This window comes from Chelon labrosus, assembly GCF_963514085.1.
Source record: "Chelon labrosus genome assembly, chromosome: 3".
Classification (NCBI taxonomy): Eukaryota; Metazoa; Chordata; class Actinopteri; order Mugiliformes; family Mugilidae; genus Chelon; species Chelon labrosus.
Window position 1 is genome coordinate 27,378,060 of NC_140339.1, and position 25,747 is coordinate 27,403,806.

At 39.5% G+C, this 25,747-nt stretch overlaps 2 protein-coding genes across 2 annotated transcripts in view; both read left to right on the plus strand.

Moving 5' to 3' along the window:
* Positions 1–20,526, plus strand: part of ano1a (anoctamin 1, calcium activated chloride channel a) — a 42,781-nt gene extending 22,255 nt beyond the window's left edge. The window contains 17 exon segments of the mRNA XM_084541959.1: positions 1,389–1,453; positions 1,921–2,055; positions 2,654–2,814; positions 3,606–3,691; positions 3,946–3,957; positions 5,135–5,206; positions 7,035–7,109; positions 7,595–7,796; positions 9,182–9,293; positions 9,537–9,594; positions 9,765–9,865; positions 11,711–11,853; positions 12,698–12,850; positions 13,688–13,740; positions 14,109–14,293; positions 14,494–14,599; positions 15,366–20,526. Coding sequence (XP_084398085.1) covers positions 1,389–1,453; positions 1,921–2,055; positions 2,654–2,814; positions 3,606–3,691; positions 3,946–3,957; positions 5,135–5,206; positions 7,035–7,109; positions 7,595–7,796; positions 9,182–9,293; positions 9,537–9,594; positions 9,765–9,865; positions 11,711–11,853; positions 12,698–12,850; positions 13,688–13,740; positions 14,109–14,293; positions 14,494–14,599; positions 15,366–15,605 — 1,959 coding nt within the window. The 3' untranslated portion in view covers positions 15,606–20,526.
* A 1,245-nt stretch (positions 20,527–21,771) lies between these two features.
* On the plus strand, positions 21,772–25,126 carry fadd (Fas (tnfrsf6)-associated via death domain). Its single transcript, XM_084574743.1, has 2 exons — positions 21,772–22,173; positions 23,877–25,126. The coding sequence occupies exons 1-2, from the start codon at positions 21,879–21,881 to the stop codon at positions 24,152–24,154; spliced, it is 573 nt and encodes a 190-aa protein (XP_084430869.1). The 5' UTR covers positions 21,772–21,878; the 3' UTR covers positions 24,155–25,126.
* The last annotated feature ends 621 nt before the right edge of the window (positions 25,127–25,747 follow it).

The window sequence follows — 25,747 nt, forward strand, 5'->3', positions numbered from 1 at the left end:
GTTGTCTCAGTCCAGTCCAGATAAAACTCAGTAGAAACATTCTGCACAATGCCCAGCATGCCTACAGTTCTGTTAACATCCAGTAAGGGATGTGCGAATTGCAACTTGAATTTCACTTCAGATATTTCGATCATGTTCACTTTGATGTTAAGAATCATCTATTGCTTGATCTAAAGTTGTTAAAGAAATGTCGATATATCTGACATTTCAGCCAAACTAAAGTCAGTTAACATCCATATCTCCATCATTTCTATTTCAAACACTAACATTGTGATGGTTGTGAGCATTTTAACATCAAACAGTGTCCCAATTTTGCCCATTTGATGTCATTGTCTCAACTTTATTATATGGGTGTTTGCATCTAAACTGGATAAAAAGATTAAGGATTACAGATGAAGCATCTCATCAGTCAGGCAGGTGTGCTACTTAGAGTTCATTCCATGTGTCACATTTCAATTTGGAAACTGTTGCTGTAAATCCACAACATGCTTTTCTCAGTGCAAGTAAAAACAGACCGTCCTTAGCCTGTGACAACAACTCCATTAGAGATAGCAGGAAAATAGAAGTGGTCACATCAAGAGTTACATTATTATTATTTTTTTTTTTTTTAAAGAATGTACCGGTGACCATGACAATATAACACTGATGTCAATGAAAGAAAACGGTGGAGGATAGAAATAGTACTTTCATGACATCCAGTCAGGTGAAGAACACTCTCTGAGAGGTGGGCCATTATCCAGCTCTACCATAAAGTGAACACTTCACAAGAACAAATACAGGGAGTTAATTGCAAGCTGCAAAACATCCCTCAACATCAAGAACAGAACGTCTTTAAAAAGCCAGAACTATAACCAGGAACTAGTTAGAGGAGGACTCAAACGCATGACTCAGAACTCAGGAGGTGGATAGAAAGTAAGCAAGGAAACAAGGAAAATACTTGAGCGACACAGACATGGGAACAAAGACGAACTGACAAAGGAGGAAGGAAACACTGAGACCAAATAAGGGAATAGTGAGACACAGGTGAAACACAGCAGGCCGGGGCAAACAATCAGAGGCAGCTACCACACAGGGGGGAAAAAACTAGGCTTGGATAGGCCTGTCGCCTGTGATCGAATGTATATGTCTTCCATAAATCACTTTAGAGGGATTGTGATGACATGCACAGCTTCCACTGAATTAGCAATGGATACCATGTAAAATAATTCGAAACAATTAATCACTGGTGTCAGGTTTTGTTGTTTTTCTGTTGCCCATACCTGATACCGTCAGCATACACGCTATGTCACTAATTAATGAGAAAAAAACAGAAGATAATTGCCTTTCTCTAGTAAATAACAATTAGATGGTCTTCTACAGTATGTATTGATTCCCAATTTTCTTTACAGCTGCTGTATGAGGAGTGGGCCAGCTACAGCGTTTTCTACAAGTACCAACCTATTGGACTCATCAGGTCAGATTCATTCATTCAGCAATGTTCCCATTACACCTATCCCCATCAGGGGAATTTCATTAGCATTTGAAAGTAAGCTCAAGTGTGTCCCCAGCTGATGCTCTCACAGTAGCTTTAACTGCCTTACCCACGCTACAGACAAGAAAGACAGATAAGGACTCTTCCAGACAGGTTGAATCTAATACACTGAAGCAATAAAGTCATCTCTTATCAAATCCTGTCCAGGCACTGAGTGTTGCACTGGTTCCTCAGGTTACAACTAATGATGTAACATCATTAAATACAGTATTAGTGGCATTCAAAGACAATAACAGTGGATAATTCTTAAAAGTCAGCCTTATATATGCAAAATCAAATTACAAGAGCCATCTTACTCATCTGATTTATTGTGAGCAGGGCATCCCAGAGTTTTTGACACTGACATGTTGATTTGGTTGCATCATTCACCTCTGTGTCTCGTCCCACAGGAAATATTTCGGGGAGAAGGTTGGGCTCTATTTTGCCTGGCTAGGAGTCTACACACAGATGCTAATACCTGCTGCCATTGTTGGAGTCATAGTATTCCTCTACGGCTGTGCTACTGTTGACGATAACATACCTAGGTAAACAGCACATCTGGTTTGTTTTTCATTTATATACTGTACACTGAACAGTATTGACACGCTGTCCCATAATCTCATAGGAAAAGTTATTTTATTCATGCTGTTTGTCGTACAAATTAATTCTCGACATTCCTGCATCTGTTTTTTGTGAATCTCCCACCATCTTTTCTATGTTTATCAGCGCCTGTTAATTGATTAATGAAGTAATGATACTTATGAACAGTTGATTTGTACCGTGGTTACTGAATAAATATCACAACAGAAGATAGGACTGTGGTGTAGACAACACCGTTAAATCTGCACCTATTCCCTTGAAACACACTGAAGCTTTATGTTTATTTCAACACGAAGTCACTAGCCTACACACTTACAGTGTCAGTACAGAGCAGTTAGTGTTTAAATAATTCACAAGGCAATAGAAATGTACATATTCTCTATATTAAGATGTATCTAAGTAGGATAGTGATGCCAAGCTTACAGTACAGTATATTTATAATACATGTGTTTTATTAGCATGTGTAGTGACATATCCTAAATTTTCAACGAACATCTAATTACCCCTTTGAATACTTAATCCCATCTGCCCTTGTTTTGTTAGTATGGAGATTTGTGATCCCCGGAACAACATTACCATGTGTCCACTGTGCGACCGCGCCTGCAGCTACTGGAAGCTGGTGACAGCATGCGGCACAGCCCGAGCCAGCCACCTGTTCGACAACCCAGCCACCGTCTTCTTCTCCATCTTCATGTCCCTCTGGGGTAAGAACACATTCCAGTCTAAGCACATAGCCAAAGGGTCTAGCATAGATCAGCAAACAACTAAAGCCTTACAAATGCAGGCGGTGCAGTTAAGCATAGCTGGAACTGCTGCAGTTAATGGACTGATTCACTGCAGCTTTTGCAAAAACACTGCAGCTCATCCAGAGATGCACATGAAATTTACAATACAAATCCATGAACTCTCATGTAAACACACAGCTGGAACTCTTTTGAAGCCGGGGCCAAACCCGGCTGCCATCTGTTGGCAGCAACAGGGCCACAGAGTCACAGAATGTCAGCCATCTGGATTCACCTGCTGGAGATCTGAGGAGGGACACGATGAAACTGTTAGCATTTCTTCTTGTCGCGGAAACTGCATCAAAACAATAACAGAGCATTTCTATGCATGAACACATGTCGGGAAGTAGTGAACACACTTAGTAGTTTTTTGTTGTTTTGTTTAGATTTTGTTTGTATGTGTTTTTTTTTATTTTTTTAACTTGGCTCATTTACACATGTCTTGCTGCCATAAACATTCAGGCAGATTAATGCATTGTGTACATTTATCTACATTCTTGTAGATAAAATGATTTTAAAAGTATCTGCAAAGCTGGCAGTTAAACACTAGAGGTGTCAGTCACCAGCCGTTTGGCATCAAACAAAATAACCCTTTCTATATTTTAAGATAAGATTTTGTTTTGTGTAAAAAGTGTCAAATCCATTATGTCTGCAAAAATGATCCTGGCGTTTGAGTCTGTGTTCAGTGATTGTGCATGCTTCCTTATATGCAGCTGTCCTCTTCATGGAGCACTGGAAGAGGAGACAGATGCGACTCAACTATATCTGGGACCTGACAGGTTTTGGAGAGGAGGAGGAGGTGAGATAAAATAAAAATTTTCAGTAGAGTTTTTTAGAGTTTTTTATGAGCAACTCATAATAATCACCACTGCACTTATATTACGACCACATTCACAAGTAATGAGGTTAATAAAGGTCAGATTTTGAATGAATGTTGCATCTCTATCTTTTGTTGTTATTGTATTTTTATGTTGCTCAGTGAGTGACATAGATGTTTTGATCTTCAGACTTACTGACATCTTCTCCTCATTTTTTTTATTATGTGTGTTACAGGAAGATCACAAGGTTTGGATCCGACTTGTTTTATTTCTTGTATATTTTTTTAAGCTGGCCTTACTTTTTGACTCACTCTTCCACTGTGACCTAACACTAATCCATTCTCCCTGAAGATCTAACATTCTGCCTCAGGTTGTTTCACGCGACATCCTCTTTGTTTCTTTGCTCCTGTTCATATACGATATTTTACCAGTATGCTAACTTTCTCTCTGAAGCGCGTCCTGATGCTGTGGCCTCTTGTTATCGCAACTGCCTAACACAATACTTGTTGCAGCTCTGTGTTTTTGTGCATTGACAGGACACTTTGTTGAGCCATTACTCATGTCTCCTCACATGGTTCCCTCCGTACCCATAACACAAACACCATACAAAGGGAAGCAATATAATATCATATGATATCAAATGTAAAGCTGGGTTGTAGTTGTACTTTACATATGTTCCCCACAAAACCTGTGTTTACGTTCCTTCGTTAACAGTACACTGTGATAAAGAAGGTGCACACAGATTATACTGTGTCTTGCATGTTGGTAACTTTTAATGTTCTATTGCACCTTGTCACTGAATTGGAGACATCTGCAGTGACAGCTCCTGCAAAATTTTTCAGAGCGGATACTGGATCCTTAGTCAGACACGGCAGTCTCCCCGCTCTCAGGGACAACATCTACCATGCCTTATGCAATCTGAGTCTGAGTAGAAATGACTCAAAGTATGATTTCATATATACATATATATATATATATATATATATGTGTATTAGCTCTTTGCCTGCTGCCCTGACTCTGCATAGGCTGCTTTTAGCAACATTTGGGTCTGTCTATTTTCAGTCTGTCTGTCTGCACATTAACCTAACACCTTTATGCCAAAAGTCTAACCTTTAGCCTTGATTTCATGATCTAGATTTATCTGGTGCACCAATATACACCAAAGAACATGATTCTTGAGCAGCACAAAAAAAAATTAACTTGTGCTGTGGCTTAACATATACTAATTAAAAGTATTAAGTATTGTCCAACAACAAATTAAAGCTCAAAGCTTAATATTACTTCCATGTCTTTCAATTAATCCTTTCAGGGTGAGTGGCTGCATTCATTTATTTCTCCCTAGTTTCTCCATGTCTCTCACGCTTGCACTGTTCTAGGGACAGAACATCAGTAAATGTAATAAACTAACAAATGTTTTCTTCTAGGATCACAACCGAGCAGAGTACGAATTCCGGGTTATGCAGAAGACAATGAAACTGGAACATTCAACCCCGAAGGTAAAAATAATGTTTATTATTTTATGCATTCAGTACTCGAGTATGTGAAAATACTGTTTAGTTCTCGCTTCCAGCTCATTCTTCTAGGAGAAAACTTGAGGATCTCTCGTCTGCTTTCCCCTCTCTCTCTGTCCATGCATTCTAATGCTACCGCTGTATGGCATGTCATTAAATCTGTGTCTCGTTCTCTACCCCCCACCCCCCTCGCCTTTCTGTGAGGGTTCCTTGACCTGAAGCTGCATGTTCCTCATCAGTGGTCCTGTCCTCATCAACCCGCCTATTGGTCATTGCTTATAGTTATCTGTCCCCACCTAACCTGGTTATAATATTTCACAAATGCATACGTTTGCCAGCCTACTCATCTGTAATACAGCTACTATTGTCGCTGACACAATGTTAGGTCTCGGTGCTCTTCCTCTGTTTACTATTATAATGGTAACTTTTTGGACACACCATGTACCCACCCATTTTTGTAAACAATTAATAATGCTGGCTTAATCGATGCATAACTGTTTGGATTCATCTGCTTGCTTCTCCCTTCCACTCTGTCCCACCTCCTTCTGTTATCTGTCTCTCTACCTCTCAGCCTCCAGCAGAGAGGTCTGCTCTACTCAAGGTTTCTTCCTGTTAAAAGAGTTTTTCCTTACCATCACTGCCTTCGTGCTTGCTCTCAGGATGTCAGGCTGTGGCTTGCGTAAAGGTTCTTAAGGCAATCTGGACTTTTATTGATGCGATATAAATAAAATTGAATTAAGTAGTGATTTTATACTGAATTATTTATTTTTTTTCCGATTGATCTTCTTTTTTATTTCCAGTGAGAATCCTTTACCAGTTGATAATAACAGTTAATTTCAACATTCATCTTTCAACCATTGTCTTTTACATACACATCCTAACATAAAATCGATGAATGAAGGGGCTATTTCATACTTTAACTTTAACTTAATCATACTATTCATTACGAAAGAAAATATCTATGCAGCGTTTGTCTAATTAGAAAATAGGATAATTCTTCTTAGTGGCAACATCTTTCGATCAGAAACTTGCTACCATATTTTCAAGACCCTTTTACCAATAACCAGAGAGGTAAATTATTCAGGCAACCGCATATTCTTCCTTTTCATTTTTATCTGGTACCACATTATCGTAAAATATTTTTTTCATCATCCGTGAACTCAAACAAAATAATATACATATTGGAGTACTGCTTCCACTCCAATGGGATATACTCTAAACCTCATACATTCCAACAAACAGCCACAGCAAAGAAACAAACGCTGTCCATCAGCTTCTGACAGCTCTCGGGGGAAACAACCGCTCTGACTCGGGTAGGAATAGAATTTAATGGCACTTTCTGCAGCATCTCGAAGAGAAAGCGCTGATGAAACATGTTTGCGGGTAGCGAAATCCACTGAGCGTGAAGACGACACATTCAACATTCAAGGTTCAGAGTTGGACATACCTCTTGTTGATTATTAGCCTTCTGCCATTTTTCCTTGCACAAAGGCCACGTCATCCATTTAATCACACACATACGCACAAGCAGTTGCCCGAGCTTTGTGACCCACTTCTGAGTGGGCTTGAATGTGACATGATTGCTTGGGGCGGCATTAGCTGTGCTCCACTGCAGCCACAGTGTGTGTGTGTGTGTGTTTACGGTGTGTGCGCTGGGGGTATGAGTGAGCTGTTGCTGACAGAAAGACGTGGCGATGTGGGAGCCCGAAACACACATCAGGACACACTCACAGATTGAACACACAGCTGGAGTGACAGTATGTTTCAGATATGCTCCTTTTAATGTCCTTCAATGTGCATGTGTGTGTTGTAGGATGAGAAAGTGAAGCTGACGTGTACAGATCGAATGCCAGCTTACCTGACTACAGTGGTCGTCATGATCTTCATGGTGAGTCCCAGCAATATCTTCAGTGATACATCACCAGTACATTTGTGAGAACTGAAGCCATGAAAAAAAATGTAATCATCCAAAAGAGGATTATGATGTAAAGCTGAGTGGTCATGAATTTGTCAATATTAACTAGAAATAAATACACCTGACACACTTGACTCCCACATATTTGAAAGTGGATAGTGACCTGAACTAATATCATATTTTAGTTGTATCTTATTCATTGTGAAATAATTAGGATTATAAGGCGTTCAACGTAAACGACTCTTAATAAATGAATTAAATAAACATCTAACTGCCATGATAAATTTTAGATTAATGATTTGATGATACATGTTTAGCAGCAGTTAAAATAATTATTAACATAAGATGAATGGAGCAACTCCTCGTGTAATGTCTTTGATAATAACTAAAACCAAGTCAATGTTTTCCATATGAAGATTGTCTCACAGGGTGTTCCCATCCCTCTTCTTTACTCATAGATAACTGTGACGTTTGCCATAGTCTTCGGTGTCATCCTGTACAGGATTAGCATTAAGGCAGCACTGCACATAAGCACCTACCCGGCAGCAAGGTCCAACATCCGAGCCACTGTCAAAACTACGGCCGCCATCATTAATCTCATCATCATCATTATCTTAGACGAAATCTACGGTGCCATCGCCCGCTGGCTCACCACACTGGGTGAGGCACATTTCACTGTTCACCTCTTTAATGTCAGGACCGATGCTCACTGCGGTGACTGACGCCTGTGCATTTTGTTGTCACATTCACCTGCGGAACGTGGTATGTTTCTCTGTGCTAGTATAAATCTCAATCTAAGACCACAAGCAGTATTTCGTATTAAGTATGTCGGACGGTTATCACAGCCTAGTAAGAATTTGATTGAACACTGAGAATGGATTTTTTTAGTAAAATAGAGGACATCTTATGCCAAGCTTCAGTTTCAGAATATTCAGTCTTGACAGAAACAGATGCCACGACCTCTGTGTACTCAGTCAGACTGTTGATAGTACGTGAATACATCCCAGTCATTACAATCCAAGCACACTTGAAGATCCTCCACAGCCTTATGTGTCCACTGGTTCGATGATCCTCACATCAAGTTTAGAGAGCTTTAAATTCTGCCTGAATGCAGGCAATTTTAACTCAGCGAGGAACCCAGTGATACGCTCTCATAGTTGTAGTCATTTTACCAAGGCAAAATGAGAGAGCTTTTAGCCTTGTTATTATATATTATTATAGGATGATAATGCGGACTTTCTGGTAAGGACCATCATTTATTTTTCCCAGGGCAATTGCAAGTGCAGACGATTAAAGAAGGTGTCATGTGATTGTGTGTAACGTTAATGTTTCCTAAATGTATTCATGTAGCATAGATAGACTGCAATGGATTTACACAAACCGAAAGCTACCGTGTCCAAAGTATGCCATGTGCCAGTTACAATTAGTCCAGAGTGTCATCTGTCACGCACAGATGAGGAATTATACTGACTGATGGCTTGTGGCAGGACAGATTTCCTGTAGCGGTCCTTGACACCATGAAGTTGTCTCAGCCTTTTAGATAAGGTCTTCTGTTGTCCATGACACTGAACAGTTTGTTCAGTGTCCTCTCAACCACATCATCACATATTTCTCTTTGTCTTTCTCCATGATCTTAATCAGCCATATTTTAGGCGTAAATTTTACCTTTAAGTTGCCATGTGTTACTGTGTCTGTGCTATTGTAGAAAATTGCAAAATAAAGCTATTAACTAGTAAGAGGATCATTATGATTCATTTGTAATTATCTGTGATTAATCTGTCAGCCAGTAACTGCCACCGCTTATTTCTCATATTTCCTTTAAGTAGGATTATCTTGCTATATTTCTCATGGCCCTCTATCAGAGGAAAATAATCATTGAATTATAAAAAAATATCTAAAATGAAAATGCAATTACAACCCGGCATGTGTAAAATATCTGTCCCACTTAATTCAGTTTAATTGGAGCTGCAACAGTCTTTTATAACAGTAAAGATACTGTGTGTATTTGGTGTTTGTGAGATAATAAATTCACATCTCTTTTTCAGAGGTTCCAAAGACAGACAAGAGCTTTGAAGAGCGCCTCATCTTTAAAACATTTATTTTGAAGTTCGTCAACGCTTTCACCCCCATTGTGTATTTGGCCTTTTTCAGGGGCAGGTAAAAACAATGTCCTCACTAAGTTCACTAAGTCATTTTGAGCAAACTTCCCTGTTTTCTCTTTGAAAACTTGTGCGAGTTATTCATAATACTGTTATCTTTTGCTTCCGCTTTGTTTATACAAAACACTGAGCCATGATTATGTTTTACAGTTTGTGGTCCACACTGTACCAAATGTGTAGTGTGTACTGTTAATACACCTCTTCAGGCTATAAACATGAGATGGTTGTGGTTTGTTTACAGGCTTGTCGGGAGGCCTGGAAACTACTTGTATGTTGTCGGATCATACAGAATGGAAGAGGTAATTCAAAGATCATATAATATAAAGATTGATATACTACTATACTATATTATGCTCATATATTTTTAATGCCAGCTATTCAAACTTAAAAAAGATTAAAACCTACTTCCCACCCAGTTTGCTTTCCTGTCACTTTAATTACTGTTTTTTTTTTTTACTCTCCCCTCCAGTGTGCCCATGCAGGCTGCCTCATGGAGCTGTGCATCCAGTTGTGCATCACCATGCTGGGCAAGCAGCTCATCCAGAACAACCTCTTTGAGATTGGCATGCCGTGAGTCAGAGCAGAGACTGTGCATTTAACATGCTCAAACACATCCTTACTCTAGACGCACACACACACGCGCACTTAAGCAGAACAATAGGTCAGCATACCATGTGGGTTCCGAACAAATTATGCACACCCACCCGTACTTGCATCTGAGAGGGATAATTTAAATGCCTGTCTGGTTTTCAGAAACACTTACCTGGGAACCAGACAACAATTTACTGGACTCGGTCAGCCTGAAATACTGGATGTGAAAGTGTGCTGTGAGCTGACGATTATTATTTTATTCCTTTTTATTTTATGTAACACCAATTAGCCAACAATAGCCCAGATTAAGGGTTGAATGACTTTAGATTAAAGTCGACTAATATGTGGTGAAAGTCGAGTATACGTCGAGAGTAGCATCTCACACATAGGAAGCTAAGGAGGCTTTTCTGCAACTGCTACTGTTGGCCGTAGCCCACGCCAACACCATAAACACCATCAATCTGACACTACTAACATGTGGCTCTCACTTTGCAAACTCTTCCACAGCTGCTGTCTCTAACATGGTGCATTCACTGACATCAAGGACAAAAAAACACGCTCTACAACCACAGCAACTAATGCCAACTAATAGAACACAACAGAACTGAACACACTTATCAATCCTGTGCACTGCAGATGTTTAGCTTATATAAGTTGGCGTTACTTGGGTTGTAACAACTAGTCATCTAGACAACTGGTCGGTACAACCCCTAGTCCAGATTGCAAAATGGACTGATGTATTGAAAGAATATCAGAAAACACCTCTTTAATAGGAATATTACAACTCTGCTACTGACTTTAGTCAAGGTCAAACGAAAATTTGTAGAAAGTGAACAGGACTAAGACTTTACAAAGCATACGGCCTGAAATCCCCATAGCAAGCACTAAGACAACCGGGGCAAGGGGCTTTTAACAGGAAGAAACCTTGAGCAGAACCCAGCTCATATGGAGGGACCCATCTGCTTGAGGCCGACCAGGTAGAGAGACAGAGGAATAGAAGAAAGAGGGGCAGAAGAGAAGGGAAGAGAAGACACCGGCATAAGATCAATCCATACATGCATCTGAAGAAAGCAAACATGTAGCATACAAACATGATACAGAGCCAGCTTCACAGTATTCATTGAAGTTACTATCATAAGAATAAAGAAAAGCATAAAACTATGTCGGTGACAACAGTAGTTATATGACAGGCGAGTTGGCTGTATTAATATATGAATATATGAGCAGGTTGGAGAGTTATGCATAACATTTAGGTAGGAACAGAAAAATGTAAGCAATGAACGCAGCTCTGCAGATCCACAAAATGCAGTTCCAGGCCGGAGACACTCATAAAAATGCGAGTGGGAGTAGGGAAGATGGAGATGAACAAAGACTTAATGACATGACTATATAATAGTAGGAAATGAATCCATGGAGTGAGAGAGAGGAGAGAGAAGATGAGAATGTTTTTTGTATTGCGTGTATCCTTAAATCAACATAGATGTGTAAAGCAGATGTTCTTAAATATTCAAATACCTTAGCGTGCCAGAAGAGTGTGAGACTCAAACAATCTGGCATCCAAGCATTAACCATGTCCATATTATCAGCTAATATGTTCTCTGGACATCCAAACTGAGGCATCTGGTATTTGTGAATGCCAACCTGCACTAGCATAAAATAGAAGGCTGAAACTAAATGTGGATCCATTTGGGAGTTGTTTGGGAACCATAAGAGCCGACTCTTCTGAGGGAGCTGAGCCAAAAGAGCTGAGTCTTTGAGAAAAATAAATCCACCTCAAACAAAGCTGAATGTGTAATTTTTGTCATGGGTTGTTGGTATGTGCAGGAAACTGAAAAAACTTCTCCGGAAGAGGAAGTCAGAGATTGACTCAAAGCAAGAAGAGGAGCTGAACAAAACCATGCACCGTTATGAGAAAGACCATTTCCTGGGTCCATTTATTGGCCTTAACCCTGAATATATGGAGATGAGTGAGTCAGTTTTATCCTTGTTGCACTTCCTCTACAGTGATACATTTTCCTGTATAATCATTTTTTCTTTTTTTTTGTTGAACCAGCTAATTTATTCCTGAGACATGATAAAATATCAGTTTGATAGTGCACACAGTGCCGATCATGCATTATTTAAATTCTATGCAAGCTGTGTGAGAACTCACATTTACTACCAGCACAATCTTAGATATACTACATAATGAAGCATAAAATGTGGTCAGAGGCAGGTTCTGTATTCTAAACAGCCAGCATGCTTATATAGCATAAAAATAAATAACTTTCTTCTGCTGATAATTTCACAGACACGGCTCTAGTGCCATTTATACTGAGTCTAGTGGATGTGTCAGTAAGCAGCTGTTGGTAATCCAGGTTACCAGTTGCATATTTAAATGCTCACAAATAGCTGATATATGTCAGAAATTACATTTTTAGTTTGCTCTGCCGCTCCCAAGTGGTCAAAGAAAGCAGCACCATTTAAACAGCAACAATTTCTGCCCCCGGTGCAACTCTAAGCTCTAGGCTACAGATTCATTTGCGCGACACTTGGCCTCTCAAACAGACTATAAAATTTCTGATTGCTCAACTTTATTTTTCCTATTAAAGTTAAAAGTTTCCTATTTTCCTATTGATCTTTCCTTAAATTTAGTTTTGTCCTCCCGCTTTCAGACCACATGTATCTCAGGGTCACATTATTTCATCCTTATTGGATCAGTTCTGAATAATATCTCTCCTGTGGCGTGGCAGTTAGTTTCTTTTCTTTTTTTTCTTTTTTTAAATAAAATAAGACTTGTGGTTATATTTCTCATATGATGTGTTCTTTTAGTCATCCAGTTCGGGATGGTGACTCTTTTTGTTGCATCCTTCCCGCTGGCTCCCCTCTTTGCTCTTCTGAACAATATCATCGAGATCCGCCTGGATGCCAAGAAGTTTGTCACGGAGCTGCGCAGGCCCATTGCACTCAAAGCCAAAGACATTGGTATGTGTTCAGTACCCCAACTGAAACTAACGGGGAAACAAATCACACAGTTCTTCCCTAGCATGCTGTGTTTATCCAGGTTGTCATTTTCAGCAACACTGATGTTGATGTGAAGTTCAGGTGAAGAAAAGAGGATAACCAGAATGTAGCTTTGCAGAATACTTTTCATTTGACCATACAAACAAACCACATTTTTACACCTAGTTGCTGATGTCTTGACCAAACAAGGTTCAAGTGATCTGTTCCTCCCAGGTCCATACTGGGACTGAAGAGACAGTGTAACAGATGGGAGGCAAAGAGGCAAAATCTGCAGTCCTCTTACAGTTCCAGTTATGATAATATTTTGTCAACTTTGGAATATACAAACTTGTGTTGAGGTCACATTCTTGAAGCCTGTAGTATATGCAGAAGGAGCAATACCAGTACATACAACATGGTACTGCTGTTGTAAACAAATGTTGAGCTATTTTTGGACGTCACAGTATTCATAACTGCACCTCAAAAACAATGTATTTGACACGGAGCTGTCCCTTATTGTAGCTGCATAGACCAACCCGGTGTAGGATTACACACTGCGAGGCTCAATTCTCTGTTGTTTGTCTCTTTTCATGCACAAAAAAATTATCATAAACAAATGGAAATTCGTGTCATAACTTTAAACATGTGCAGTTCAAATATGTACCTTACATTCCCAACAACAAACCTGTAAGATTCCTATAATGCCTCCCTCACCAGCTGAGAGTGCTAGTGCCGTCTAGTGTTTTCTGGCCTTATGTAGTATCTGTATTTTGGAGCTGCTGTATTCAACTGAATGCCATTTTTTCTGTTTTTGTGTAGGTATCTGGTACAACCTCTTGAGAGGCCTCAGCAAAGTAGCTGTCATTGTTAACGTAAGTCCTATTCATCATTAAAGCCTAAACGGTTGTACTTCAAAAGCAAGACAGGGTTTGTCCAGAAAAATAAATGACAAGATTTTTTTCAGCGGCACATTTTCTGGGGAAACCTGAACCCTTTCTTAGCCTTTTATAGAAGCTGTATTTCAGCAACACACCATCCTGTGATTCTAGCAGAGACAGTCTTTGAGAAAAAGTTGCCCTTCTCCATAGCAGCTCTAACACGTAGCTGCAAATTGAAAATGAATCGAAATACATGATTATGGAGCAGTAGTAGTATAATTAGTTTCTTCTATAGTTATGGTTTATTGTGCTTATTGGATTGAGGAACACAGTAAAAACATGAACAGCTCTCTGTCCCACAGGCCTTTGTTATCGCCTTCACGTCTGATTTCATTCCTCGGCTGGTCTACCAGTACATGTACAGCCCTGATGGCACCATGCATGGCTTCATCAATCACACTCTTTCATCATTCAACGTCAGCGACTTCCAGCCTGGCACAGCCCCTTTGCAGCCAGATCATTTGGGCTACAAGGTAGACATATGCAGGTAAGGTTTCACTTTAACTGTCATGAAACCATATTAGTTTTAAATGTGCATGTACTCTTGTACAGTGTCTTCACATATAGTCTTTAGTAGTGTGTAGAGTTACCATTTTTATGGGACATCTTTCGAAATCGTTTAAAACTCGTTTAAATAAATCATATGTCAAGACTCTTTTTTTTGTCTTTATTTGTTTCTGTCTCCAGGTATAAGGACTACAGAGAGCCTCCCTGGTCTGCCACCCCATATGAACTTTCCAAGGAGTTCTGGGCTATTCTAGCTTGCCGTCTCAGCTTTGTCATCGTCTTTCAGGTATGAAACAATACACAGATAATATTATCATGTGCATGTGCATGCATCTAAATCAACCGTGGTTTAAAAGAGGAAAGGCAAGTAGGTCATTCACATTTGATGAGTTTATGGCCTCTGAGAGAAACATAAGGTAAGTAATGAAAGAGTCCCTTTGGATTGTAATGTAATAGAGGATCCGCTGAAACATGGCCTGTGTCGCCTCATCACTTGATTTCCTGATTTAATTTATTTCAGCTAAGTCGGTACTAACTGACTGCTATCACGTTTGTTTTTTGCTGTTTTATTACTACTTATTTAATCAGTAGTGCAACTCTGAACAAAGCGTGGCCTTAAAAAAAGTTAGGTATGCATATTGAAGTGCAAAATGTTTTGAATGTAAGAAACAGAAGTGTACGGCTTCTTGTCCAACTGTCGAGTTGAAAAATAAGTCTGGTGTCAGCTCCACTGTCCTCTCCAGAAGAGTGTTAGCCGCTTATGATTTTCCACAGGAACTTTGCACAGACATCCAGTTTGTAAAACTCTAAAACACAAGCTTTAATATATTGTGTATGGGGGTCATAGGCCCACTTACCACTACGTTACTTCGTTTGGTTGTAGATTATGACGTAACATACATTATTTTTTGAACGAAAAAACACTTGAAGGTAAAAGTAAATTAAAGAAAACAAAACCACACTGCAATGACAGCTAGTCAACAAAAGCTTCTATATGACAATGATATGTTCTTGTCTGAGATGTTTTATTCTCTGTTCACTGTCCTGTACAGAATGTGGTGATGCTTATGAGTGACTTTGTGGACTGGCTGATCCCAGACATCCCCAAGGACATCAGCCTCCAAATTCACAAGGAGAAGATCCTCATGGTGGACGTCTTTATGAAGGAGGAGCAGGGCAAAAGGCTTGTACCAAGAGACAACCACAGCCCGGACAATTACACTCCCTCCTCACCAGTGAGTCAGGGTCCACAGCCCCGCTCACGGCCCGTTTCTCACGCTAGCTGCAGTTAAACTGCTAGCTACTGGGTCTGGTTAAACAAACACAAAGAGCAACGAGAAAGCACATCAAATTGTAAATGGGTCAATCAGCTGCTAGAGCTTGCTGGTCAAGGTTAAAACCGTCAGCCATTAAAACATTGTTAGTTTTTTGCTGCATTCATATCGTTTGGGAATATTTGTGAGACTTACACTTTGATGTGTTCACATTAGGATTCCATCACTGTAGAAACTGGTTGTATGCCGCCTTTAAACATTACATGTTACAGACATTTTAAATATTTATCCATTAACCAAAATCTAGCAAGTACGTAGTAATCTGCCGTAGGCTTATCTTATTGGATGTATTTGAAAGGAACAAGCCATTAGAGTGAAGAACTAGTGCCAAACTCTGCATGCAGCCTAGCGTGAATCAAACAGTGCATTCACAGTATAGTAAGTACAGTAAATATACAGATCCCTACACGTTTTTCCTGTTATGCCACAGTCTTATGTTAAAATCAGTTAAATTAATATTGTCCCATGACTAAAGCCTCAAGTCTTCTTGGGTATGACATGACTGACAGATTTTGCACACCTGCATTAGGTGATTATTTTCAATCTTCTCCTGTTCTGTCCGTCAGAGTGGGGACTGTGAGAGGATAGTGGTCTTCAGGTCTATGGTCTCCAGAGATTTTTGCCCGGGTTCAAACCATGGCTCTGGCTTGGCAATTCCAGACACAGCAGCGTCCCTAGGCCACACATTAAATGTTGCCTTGGCTGTGTGCTTAGGGTCATTGTCCTGCCTTTGTTTGCCTTCGGAGACTCGCATAGTGTTTTGATTGGCTGAAAAAAGAAAAAGAAAAGAATTCTCTGCAGCAAACATTGTTTTGTATTGATATGTGTTCTTCAGCAAAGAGTTATCAATATGAGCAAATACCCCTCCAGGATCCGTGGTTTCTAAGACCTGTGAGACACCGCTGCCAGACATGTGTGTGTTTGGCAAATATCTGAAAAGTGAGTGTCTGACAACAAAACATAATTTCAGTCTTGCTAAACTTTTTTTTAATTAAATGTCAAGCTTTGTATGTTAATGAGTGCTGGAGTTTCAGTGCAGTGTGAAAAGGGCTTTTGAATTGAGGCCAAACAGTTTAGTCTTATATCTTGTCTGACAGTCCTTTTCTGTAACCATAATACATGCTGCACCAATTGTTGTCCTTCTGAATTTTCTCAGCCAACCAGAGTGACTATTGGATTGTTCATCACCTCTCTTATCAAGGCCCTTCTCAGAAGGCAAGTGGATTCTTGCAAGAATCTAGCAAGATCACATAACAGTCCATCTTGCTGGTCAAACATGCAGACCAATCAGCTGAACCACTGCCCAAATTGTATAGGCCGCTGTGTGTCCCTCAGTTGAAATGACCACATGTGGTGTAAAAACATTATGATAATTATTGGCTTTTTCATAGTGGTGAGCTTTCTTGGTTAGGACTCCCACAAACTTTGACTGCGGTGTATCCTGTAAGCAGGAAATTCATACCTCCTACCTGTCTCTTGAGGCTTCAGTGCAGCTTCCACAAGTCCGTCCAAATGGTCCTGCCGAGAAGACACTTCTCTCCAACATCAATCTCATCATTTTTGTTTTCGATAAGTGTGGACATTTATTGATGTACTTTTTGAATATGCAACATGGTCAGGAACATGTGCTTTGGTTGTTGGGGTGAACAGCAGGATTTTGAATGGTTGCTTTTTTATTTTATTTTATTTTATTTTTACATTTTCTTGTCTATTGGAATTCTTAAAGTTGCAGTTGGCCAGATTTATAGCACAACGACAAAACAAAGTCACATTCCCTCTCACATGGTGAGACGCTGGAGATACTGAATGTCCTGTGTACCCTTACTAAACTCTGGTATTGGTATTAACTTGAACTATTTTTGTTTGTTTGTTTTTAACTTGGGGCCAGTAGCACAAGTTGAAATTAAATACTGCATAATTCATCACTATGAGCAACACTTTTATAGTCATGATCTCTTGTTAATATTCAAATTTGATCAATGCGACTTTATCAAAGATTTACGTCCTTGTTGATTTGGTGACACCTATTGTTACTGGTGGTAACAGCAAATATGGTTTAATCGTACTGGTCACAGAATTCCAGGTGGCAAATAAACTATTACCAGTTAATAATAAGTCAGATAATAATTGACTTTTTTGTGCTGCTTACGGCATGAGCCTGCGAACAACAGCCTGTTTCATACAGTTCTTTTTATAAAGTCACTGTGGCTGCTCTCTGCTGTTACGTTACTATGTTCAAGGGACATGCCGTCAAAAAATTTCAAAAAGTTTCCATTGTCTTTTTAGTGAAAAGTGCTGAGATCACTTACAAAATACATTGATTTGACTGCTTCAGAATAAAAATCAGATTGTGTTTTGCCAATGAAATGCTTTTAATGTGAAGCTGTAGTTTAGTAGGACATGTTCAGATTGCATTTGCAGATATCCTGGAACCCATTAGCTATTGTCTAATATGATTTTGGACTCTGCATTTATATCCAGACATTTCTTTCCAGAGATCAGAGATTAGCAGTAACTACACAGAGCACTGAATGTTGCAATACTTTCACCATAATCTTGTTCACTATTGCGTTATCTTATTCTGTAATAGTGACAGACATCTATTGCCACATTTTCCACATTGCCACTTTATATTTGCTATCATTAACAGGAATCCAAATTAGCTAAAAGTTTCTGTGCCTAGAAATTGTGTTTCCTATTTGCTAAAAACCAAATCAACCAAAAAGGTGATGATACGCTGATGATATGTCAGTGTATAAATCATTTTTCAGCTGATGTCTGCTGCCCCCTAATGGCCACAAAGCCTGCTTGAGTGTAAATTAAAATGCAAACGTCAATTTTAAATTGTTGCTCTATTATTTATCAAACATTTGTACAGACAGATTTAAGTTGCTGTGTACTGAAATTGGAGAATCACATGTGTTTATTTCATATACAGTGTATGCCAGTATCCTGCATCGTGGGAACAAATGGGACTGAGACATTTTTCCTACTAATGTGAGATTTTAATGTCAATGAAAATTGCATTTGGGTTTTGTATGAATTTCTGTGTCTCAGCAATAGCATCTTCCTCAAGGGCACCTCAGTGATAGATGGTGAATGAGATGACAGCGTTACTGGCTCTCCCTGTCTGATATTTTTCCAGCAACTCCAGGGTTTCAAACCTTGAACTCATCACCCTTTAAACTGTCAACGACCCATTTAAAACTTCTGTTTAGTAGTTTTCATGTAAAGCGATAGATCAAACCTGGCAAAGCTGCACTGTTTCAACATTATTATCTTGCTTTATATTATTATTATAAATTATTTAGCATCTTTCGAAAGCTGCGGCTCTTAAACAAAGCACACGGACAGAATTATGTTTCCATTTGTATTCATCAAACCGCAAAAAGGGGTTATATATCTAACTGAAGAATGGGAGTGTCATGTAGACTTAAATGTACAGGCTACTGTGTTTAATCTGCCCCCTCCTGTAAATACGTTCAATCATTCCAAAGTGAAGCCCTTGGCGCTGACTGGTAGAATGTATTATCCAGTTTTATGTTCACTTTTCTATAATGACTTTGAGCTGAAAATGTTGTATATTAGTTTGTAGTTACATGACAGTTTAAGTGTATTTCCATGAATGAAAGGGTCGTCAGCCCACGAGGGACGAGTGGTCTACCAGTTAGGTCCATTCACAAACACAGTCATTTACATTGAATTCATTATTTAACAAGCTAAGCACATCAAAATGGGCATCTTTGCTGTACCTCAAAGGATGACACTTTTTACCAAATCATTTTCTCTTCGATATTGTGTGGGTAGAAATAGGTTAGCGGGCTTTGGAGCTTGTTTTTGCTCAAATATTCCTTTCCTCTGTTTCTCACATGTGGAGACATAACATAATGTCCCTATCCCTTGTCCTTGTCCTGACGCCTTTTGCCGTAGTTGCTATTACAGCACCAACAGCAGTTACACACTGTAATATGCTAGTATCTATTCTAATGTATGTCAAAGCACATTTCAGAGTGTGTGAGTGTCTTTGCATGTATAACCGATTAGTCTCTTGTTTTTTTTTTTTGTTTTTTTTTTTGTTTAAACTAACTGCAAATAAACCATATGTAAATTATCTAGAGTGGAGATGTTTACAGACATTCCAACATCTCACTTTGTTTTTTGTTTTTTTTATGCATAACTAAAGTACGTTGTCAACTAAGAGGTGTCGTGTATTATTAGCTCATGTTGTGATTGTGTGCATCTTGCAAAGGCATGTTGTGTCAGAAACTGATATTAAGAGCATTAAGCTGCATTCATTGATGTTGTGTTTACATGGCACACATTCTAGATAAAGTTATATTTAACTAAATTACTACAATGTACAACAAATTGTTATTTCTGCAAAAAGGTTGCACTGAAATTTAGAGGTAACAACAACAACAGACACAATGAGCAGAGAGCAGGCGTGGGGTCCGTAGAGGACCAGCAGTGAACTTTGCCCCAGTCCCTTTGAGCACACCCTGATTAATTATTGAAAAAAATATTTTAAAGAACTGGGACCGTCTCTGCAGATCATGTTTGTTCGTATAACCTTAAAACTAAAGTAAAAGAGTCTGAATTGTTGATCAAATTCTAATTGGTCTGTTGTTATACAGCCAGAACCTATGTGAACTTTATTAAGTCTCAGTGTCTCTGGCATTTCATCAAATATTTGATGAGCAAAATATTTTCCTATCTTCTTTCCATGTTCAGGAGTCATGATGATGCCAAACTGATGATCTACTGTAACACAGATATTTGTATTTTTTTGTCTTTTTTTCTTTTTGTATTCTGTCCATTTGTGTACAGCGGTGGGAAATGGTTTGGCCACAAATAAAATCCTCCAGGTCTTCCCATAATATATTTTAGAGGTGTCCAGAGTTTTTTCTAGTTCACATATTAGAGTACATGTGGTATTTTATAAACGTGACATATGTTCTGGGTGTTTTCCTATTGGGAAAGGTTAGTTTTAATTAAAGAGGAGCATGATCAGATGACACAAGTGACCTCATAATCAATATATTTACCTACTGCCTACTTAGCATTTAAAAAAAAAAAAAAAAACTCAGTTATAGAATAAGAATTGAGCAGCTGAGAGAAAGGTGATTTTTTGAGTTGGTTGTGTCTGCGTCCAAGGGTGTGTTGTATTAGCTGTGTTTATAAAATGCATGATCAGTGCTGATTCAGGGACTGCTGTTTGTTTTATGATCTGTCCAATAATGGATCCATCACAAAGGGAAAGTATCAAGCCAGAATTAAGATGTGTAATATTAAGCTAGCTTCTACTCTCCCAGTTTCAATATTGGTCAAAACTAAATGGTTCTGATAACACCCTTCCAGCCAAGTTTTCAGTTCATAGATAGATAGATAGATAGATAGATAGATAGATAGATAGATGTGTTACAGCAGCAGCATACAATACACCATAATGATGGATTATAATGGATAACAGGCCAAATCCAGCATTGCTTTGCTCACAATCAGCAGCTGCCCCGCTAGTTTTAAAAGGGGGTACATCAAATGCTTGACCTGATAGAGAGATTTTGTTTTGTTGAGTTTAAAACAGGGGGAGCTGGTATTGACGTAGGCCAAAGCTCTATTGGGTTCCTGGGCATTCTGGGATTGAGGGAAATGAAACTGCCAGCCTTAAAGAGAGGAAAATAAGAGGTGACCCCCAGTAACAGTGAAGCATGTTCCTAAAATGTATAACACAGAAAGGAAAACCTTTTAAAAGGCCCCATCAGATCTAGGTGGTTTATCTTTCCCTTTATTTATATATTTATTTATTTGAGAACTATAATCTGACTGGGGAAATTGTTGTTACTGCATGGTGGAGGGTTACACTGTATAAATATATAAATAATAATATATCTTTATGTATTATTATAATTGTATAATATTATAATAGCATATAAATATACTCGTATAATATGTATCTTTATATAATATACATATTAATATAAATATATTTATATACACTCTTTGGCTTTCAGTAGAAAGGTTGCAGTAATTATATGTATCCTGGTGAGGGCAGTAATTCGCCCAGTTAATTCTAAAACCAGAGAAGAAGAAAAAGAACCAGACCTGATAAAGCTGCTCCAAGCTGAGTGAGAAGGCGCTCCGGGAAGTAACAGGCGGAAGCGAAAGTAAAAGTTTTGTGTTTTTTAGACAGATTATCTGCGTTTCATCTGGGCTTCAACTTGTGTCCGAGGTATGGCTCCTCACCAGTTTAACGCCCTTTTGCTGGTCATATCTAACCAGCTGTCTGTGGAAGACGTGGGGAAACTCAAGTTCTTAGTTGCAGGTGATGACATCGGGAAAAGAAAGTTAGAAAAGATCGACACCGGACTAAAACTGTTTGAGGTTCTGACAGAGAGGGGCAAACTGTCAGCCGACAACACGGACTTTTTGTCCGAGCTCCTCCAAAAAATTGGCAGACATGATCTTTCGAACAAGTTAAACGACGCTGAAGAAGTCGACATCAATGAACCGGACGAGACGGAGAGGGGTGAGTTAGTATAAAATACAAGCCACAGGATCAGCAAGGGCAAGATCCTCGTGGTGGCGCTGACAGAGTGACTCTGTGGCTACAACCTCGGTGGGGTGTACCGTGACAGCTCCGTGGAGCTCTGTCCACAGAGTCCGTCACTCCTTCGGCACCTGACAGACTCGCTGGCCAGCAGGGCAGGAGCAGAGTTGATCAGCCGTTTACCATGTTGTATTTAAATAAAAAGCTGGCGTCACATGTAGTCACCGAGCACCCAAAGGAGTCACCCTCTGCCGGCGCCACTACGAGGATCTGTCAACCCCACTGGAAGGCAATTGCCTGTTTCTGTTACTACTACTACTGCTAATCGTATTATTAATGAGGCACGTCAACTCAAAACGTGTACAACTGCAAACAGTTTATACCAATCATCAGCCACAACATTGTGACGTGTGTAGGTCTCCTTTGTGCCTCCAAAACAGTTGTGACTCATCAGAGAATGGACATGGGCCTTCAGAGGGTGTCCTGTGGTGTCTGGCAACACTGATGAGCCAAATAACTGGTGTCTGTTAGTGGGGGCATTTGGGTCCTGTGAATTGAGGGGAGGGGCCTCTGTGGATCAGCCCACAAATACTTGATCAGTTTGGGATCTAGTGAATTTGGAGGCCAGGTCAACATCAAGGAGTGTCATTGCTGTGGGGTGGGGGTGTCTGGTCTGGTCGAGGTGGGTGGTACATGTCTAAGTAACATCCACATGAATGCCAGGTCCAAAAGTTTCCCAGCAGAACATTGTGCTGTCACGAGATGGTCAATGTTATCCACTTCACCTCTCAGTGGTTTTAATGTTGTGGCTGATAGGTGTATATACAGAGGTGTAGAGAAAATGGTAAACAATAACATTACTGAGAAAGAAAATGTGTGTGTGTGTGTGTGTGTGTGTGTGTGTGTGTGTGTATAGATAGATAGATAGATAGATAGATAGATTTGAGCCTCCTCAAAGGTCCTCTGAATAATAATTAATGTTCATCTAGACACCAACTCAGGACTGTGGTTCTTGTGCAAAAGAGGCACCCAGAGAGTCGACACCCTAGATCTATCTATCAGCAAATAATACTTTCTACATAACTATGTTTTGTGAATTAACTTATTAGACTTAGATAGACTTAATTGATCCACAAGGGAAATTGCTCATGGGATCTCATGGTGGACGTTCCATTAATTTTCATTTAGGTTTCTGAACATAGGTATCAGAGAGAGACCGAAAAAGTAAAAGAGAAAGCCAAGGCCAAGCAGGGAAAGAAAGGATGAGTAAGCAGTTTTAAAAAAAATAAAATAAAATAATAATGCACAGTGAGCTGCAGTGTTACCTCTGAGAACATGTACTTCTGATTTCAGAATGTTTTAAACCTATTTCTCCTCAACTCACAGTAAACTAATCTGTAGACACTGAACACGCACCCTATCTGCCAGGACCCTACATTGTGCAATACAACTGCCACTTGCCACTTTTACCTGTCACCCTTCGTAAATGTGCGGTAAATTTTCATGCTGTAAATGTTAGTAATTATATGGCTGTGCTCTCTGAATGTCCAGGGGAAATGTGGGATTTTTGTTTTTCCTCAGACTCTGGTGTAACCTTTTATGATCTGCTTAAAATGCTTTGTCTCACAAAATCTGAAAAATATTTTTCTCTAAAACGTCTGTGTCTCCTGTTACTCTTTCAGCCAAACTAACGATTGCGACAGACGTGATCTCAGAGAATCTGGGAAAGTCTTGGCGTAAACTGGGTCGCAAGCTAGGCATGAGTGATGTAAAGCTCGAGTCCATCTCCAAGAAGCATCCCACAGAACTAGAGGAGACTGCAGTGGAGCTGCTGAAGGAGTGGAGGAAAAGTCGAAAAGCTGAGGCCCGGACAAAGGATCTGATTGAAGCTTTGAGATCGTGCCAGATGAATCTAACTGCTGATAAAGTGGAGGACAAACTTGCAGAGCAGGGATATTGATGGAGATTACAGATCACAGTGGACTGAGTTTAACTCAACGCAAATGACAGCTGCAATACAGCTGTGACTGTAGTGCAGCCATCCAGAAATCTATACATACATAAAATTAAGCACAACATCACATTTGCTTGGGTGAATAAATCAACCTAAATATAATGAAACATGTCTTAATGATCTTAAGGACAAAACAACTAAATTGACTTTTGTGAAATAAACGTTATACAGCTGGAATTGAGACCTTTACGTTCTTGTAATTTGAATCCAAATCAGATCAGCTTTATTGGTCATTTATATTGTATATGTACACACTTAAAAGGAATTGTTTGCTGTTTTTAACCCATCCAAGTGGGCAAACTTGGAGCAGTGGGCAGCCATGCAGAGGAGCATCTTTTTGGGGGGTGCTTGCTCAGCTCAGCCACGGGCATAAAGCGGACTGAACCAGTGACTTCACACTCTCAAAGCATCTTCCTATATAATATGTCATCTAATGAATATTCAGCAACATGGAGAACAGAGGTGGTAGAAGTTTTATATTCACTGCTCATGTCGTTTCCATATATAAAGTGTATATATTTTGTCCTTGTTTCATTCCCAATGGTTTATATGTTATTTTCCTGGGTGCTTACTCTTTCTTGTAGTTAAGGCAGATCAGCTTTCAGACCAGTTTGACTCTGAAGTTCTGAGATGAAACATTCTGAGATATGCATAAAAATGTAAAGAGCATTGGCTTAATTGATAAACAATTCCTAAGCCAAGTACTATTTTGACAGTGGTATGAGGGACTGGATCCATAACAATTGACTTCAGCTCTTGTTTTGGGTCTTTGGAAGCCATGAATCCCACAGTGAATTCAGTTTATCACAAAAATATCCACATTTCTTTGTTAATGAAGATAGCATGTTATCCTTTGGCTGTCATGCACAGCCAAGGGATATGGAAATAACCCCAATGACAGCATTTAGGTCTAGAGGGTTGAAAAGAAGGGGCTGTCTTGAAGATTGAGTCAAACAGTAAGTCACAACATCCCTTAGAGAAGAGGGTATGACATAATTCCAGTCTGAAGTGTCTAGTCAGAAGTTTGTCCTGTTATTTAATCATATACTATAGGTAAAAATAGGGTACATGATGACTCAGTAATAAAACAGGACTGTCTTCTTCATGACATCAAGAGCTATCAGAGACAATTTTATTTCTTTTACAGCAAGGCCCAATCTGCTGCATTTGAAAGAGGACAACTAGGTCTTGGGCTGAGAGTCTGCTAAAGCTCAGGTGTGCATGTCTGGGTTTGGACAGAGGCAGTTAATTGATGCTGTGACTTGGCACCAGCATTGGCATGTTTGCCTCCCTGCCTGTGGTCCATTGTCCAATCATACTGGTCGATTTTAACGGCCCACCCTTGCCCTGCATCTTTATCTGGCCAAAAAGGAGTCTGTGGTCAGTGATAATGATGACATAAGCTCTCTGACATAAGTAGACTAGCATCTCTTAGTCTGAGTCAGGATGTGGCTACCACAGACAGTGACACTCTCCATGTTTCTGTCAATCATCAGGGATAACAGCCACCCAGTAGCCGTGTTTGATGAATCAGTAAAA

Excerpts from the sequence above, each read along its gene's own strand:
- fadd (XM_084574743.1), top strand. The coding sequence starts at position 21,879 with ATGGCTCCTCACCAGTTTAACGCCCTTTTGCTGGTCATATCTAACCAG. Across the intron at positions 22,174-23,876 it reads ACCGGACGAGACGGAGAGGG|CCAAACTAACGATTGCGACA; the intron begins GTGAGTTAGTAT and ends TTACTCTTTCAG.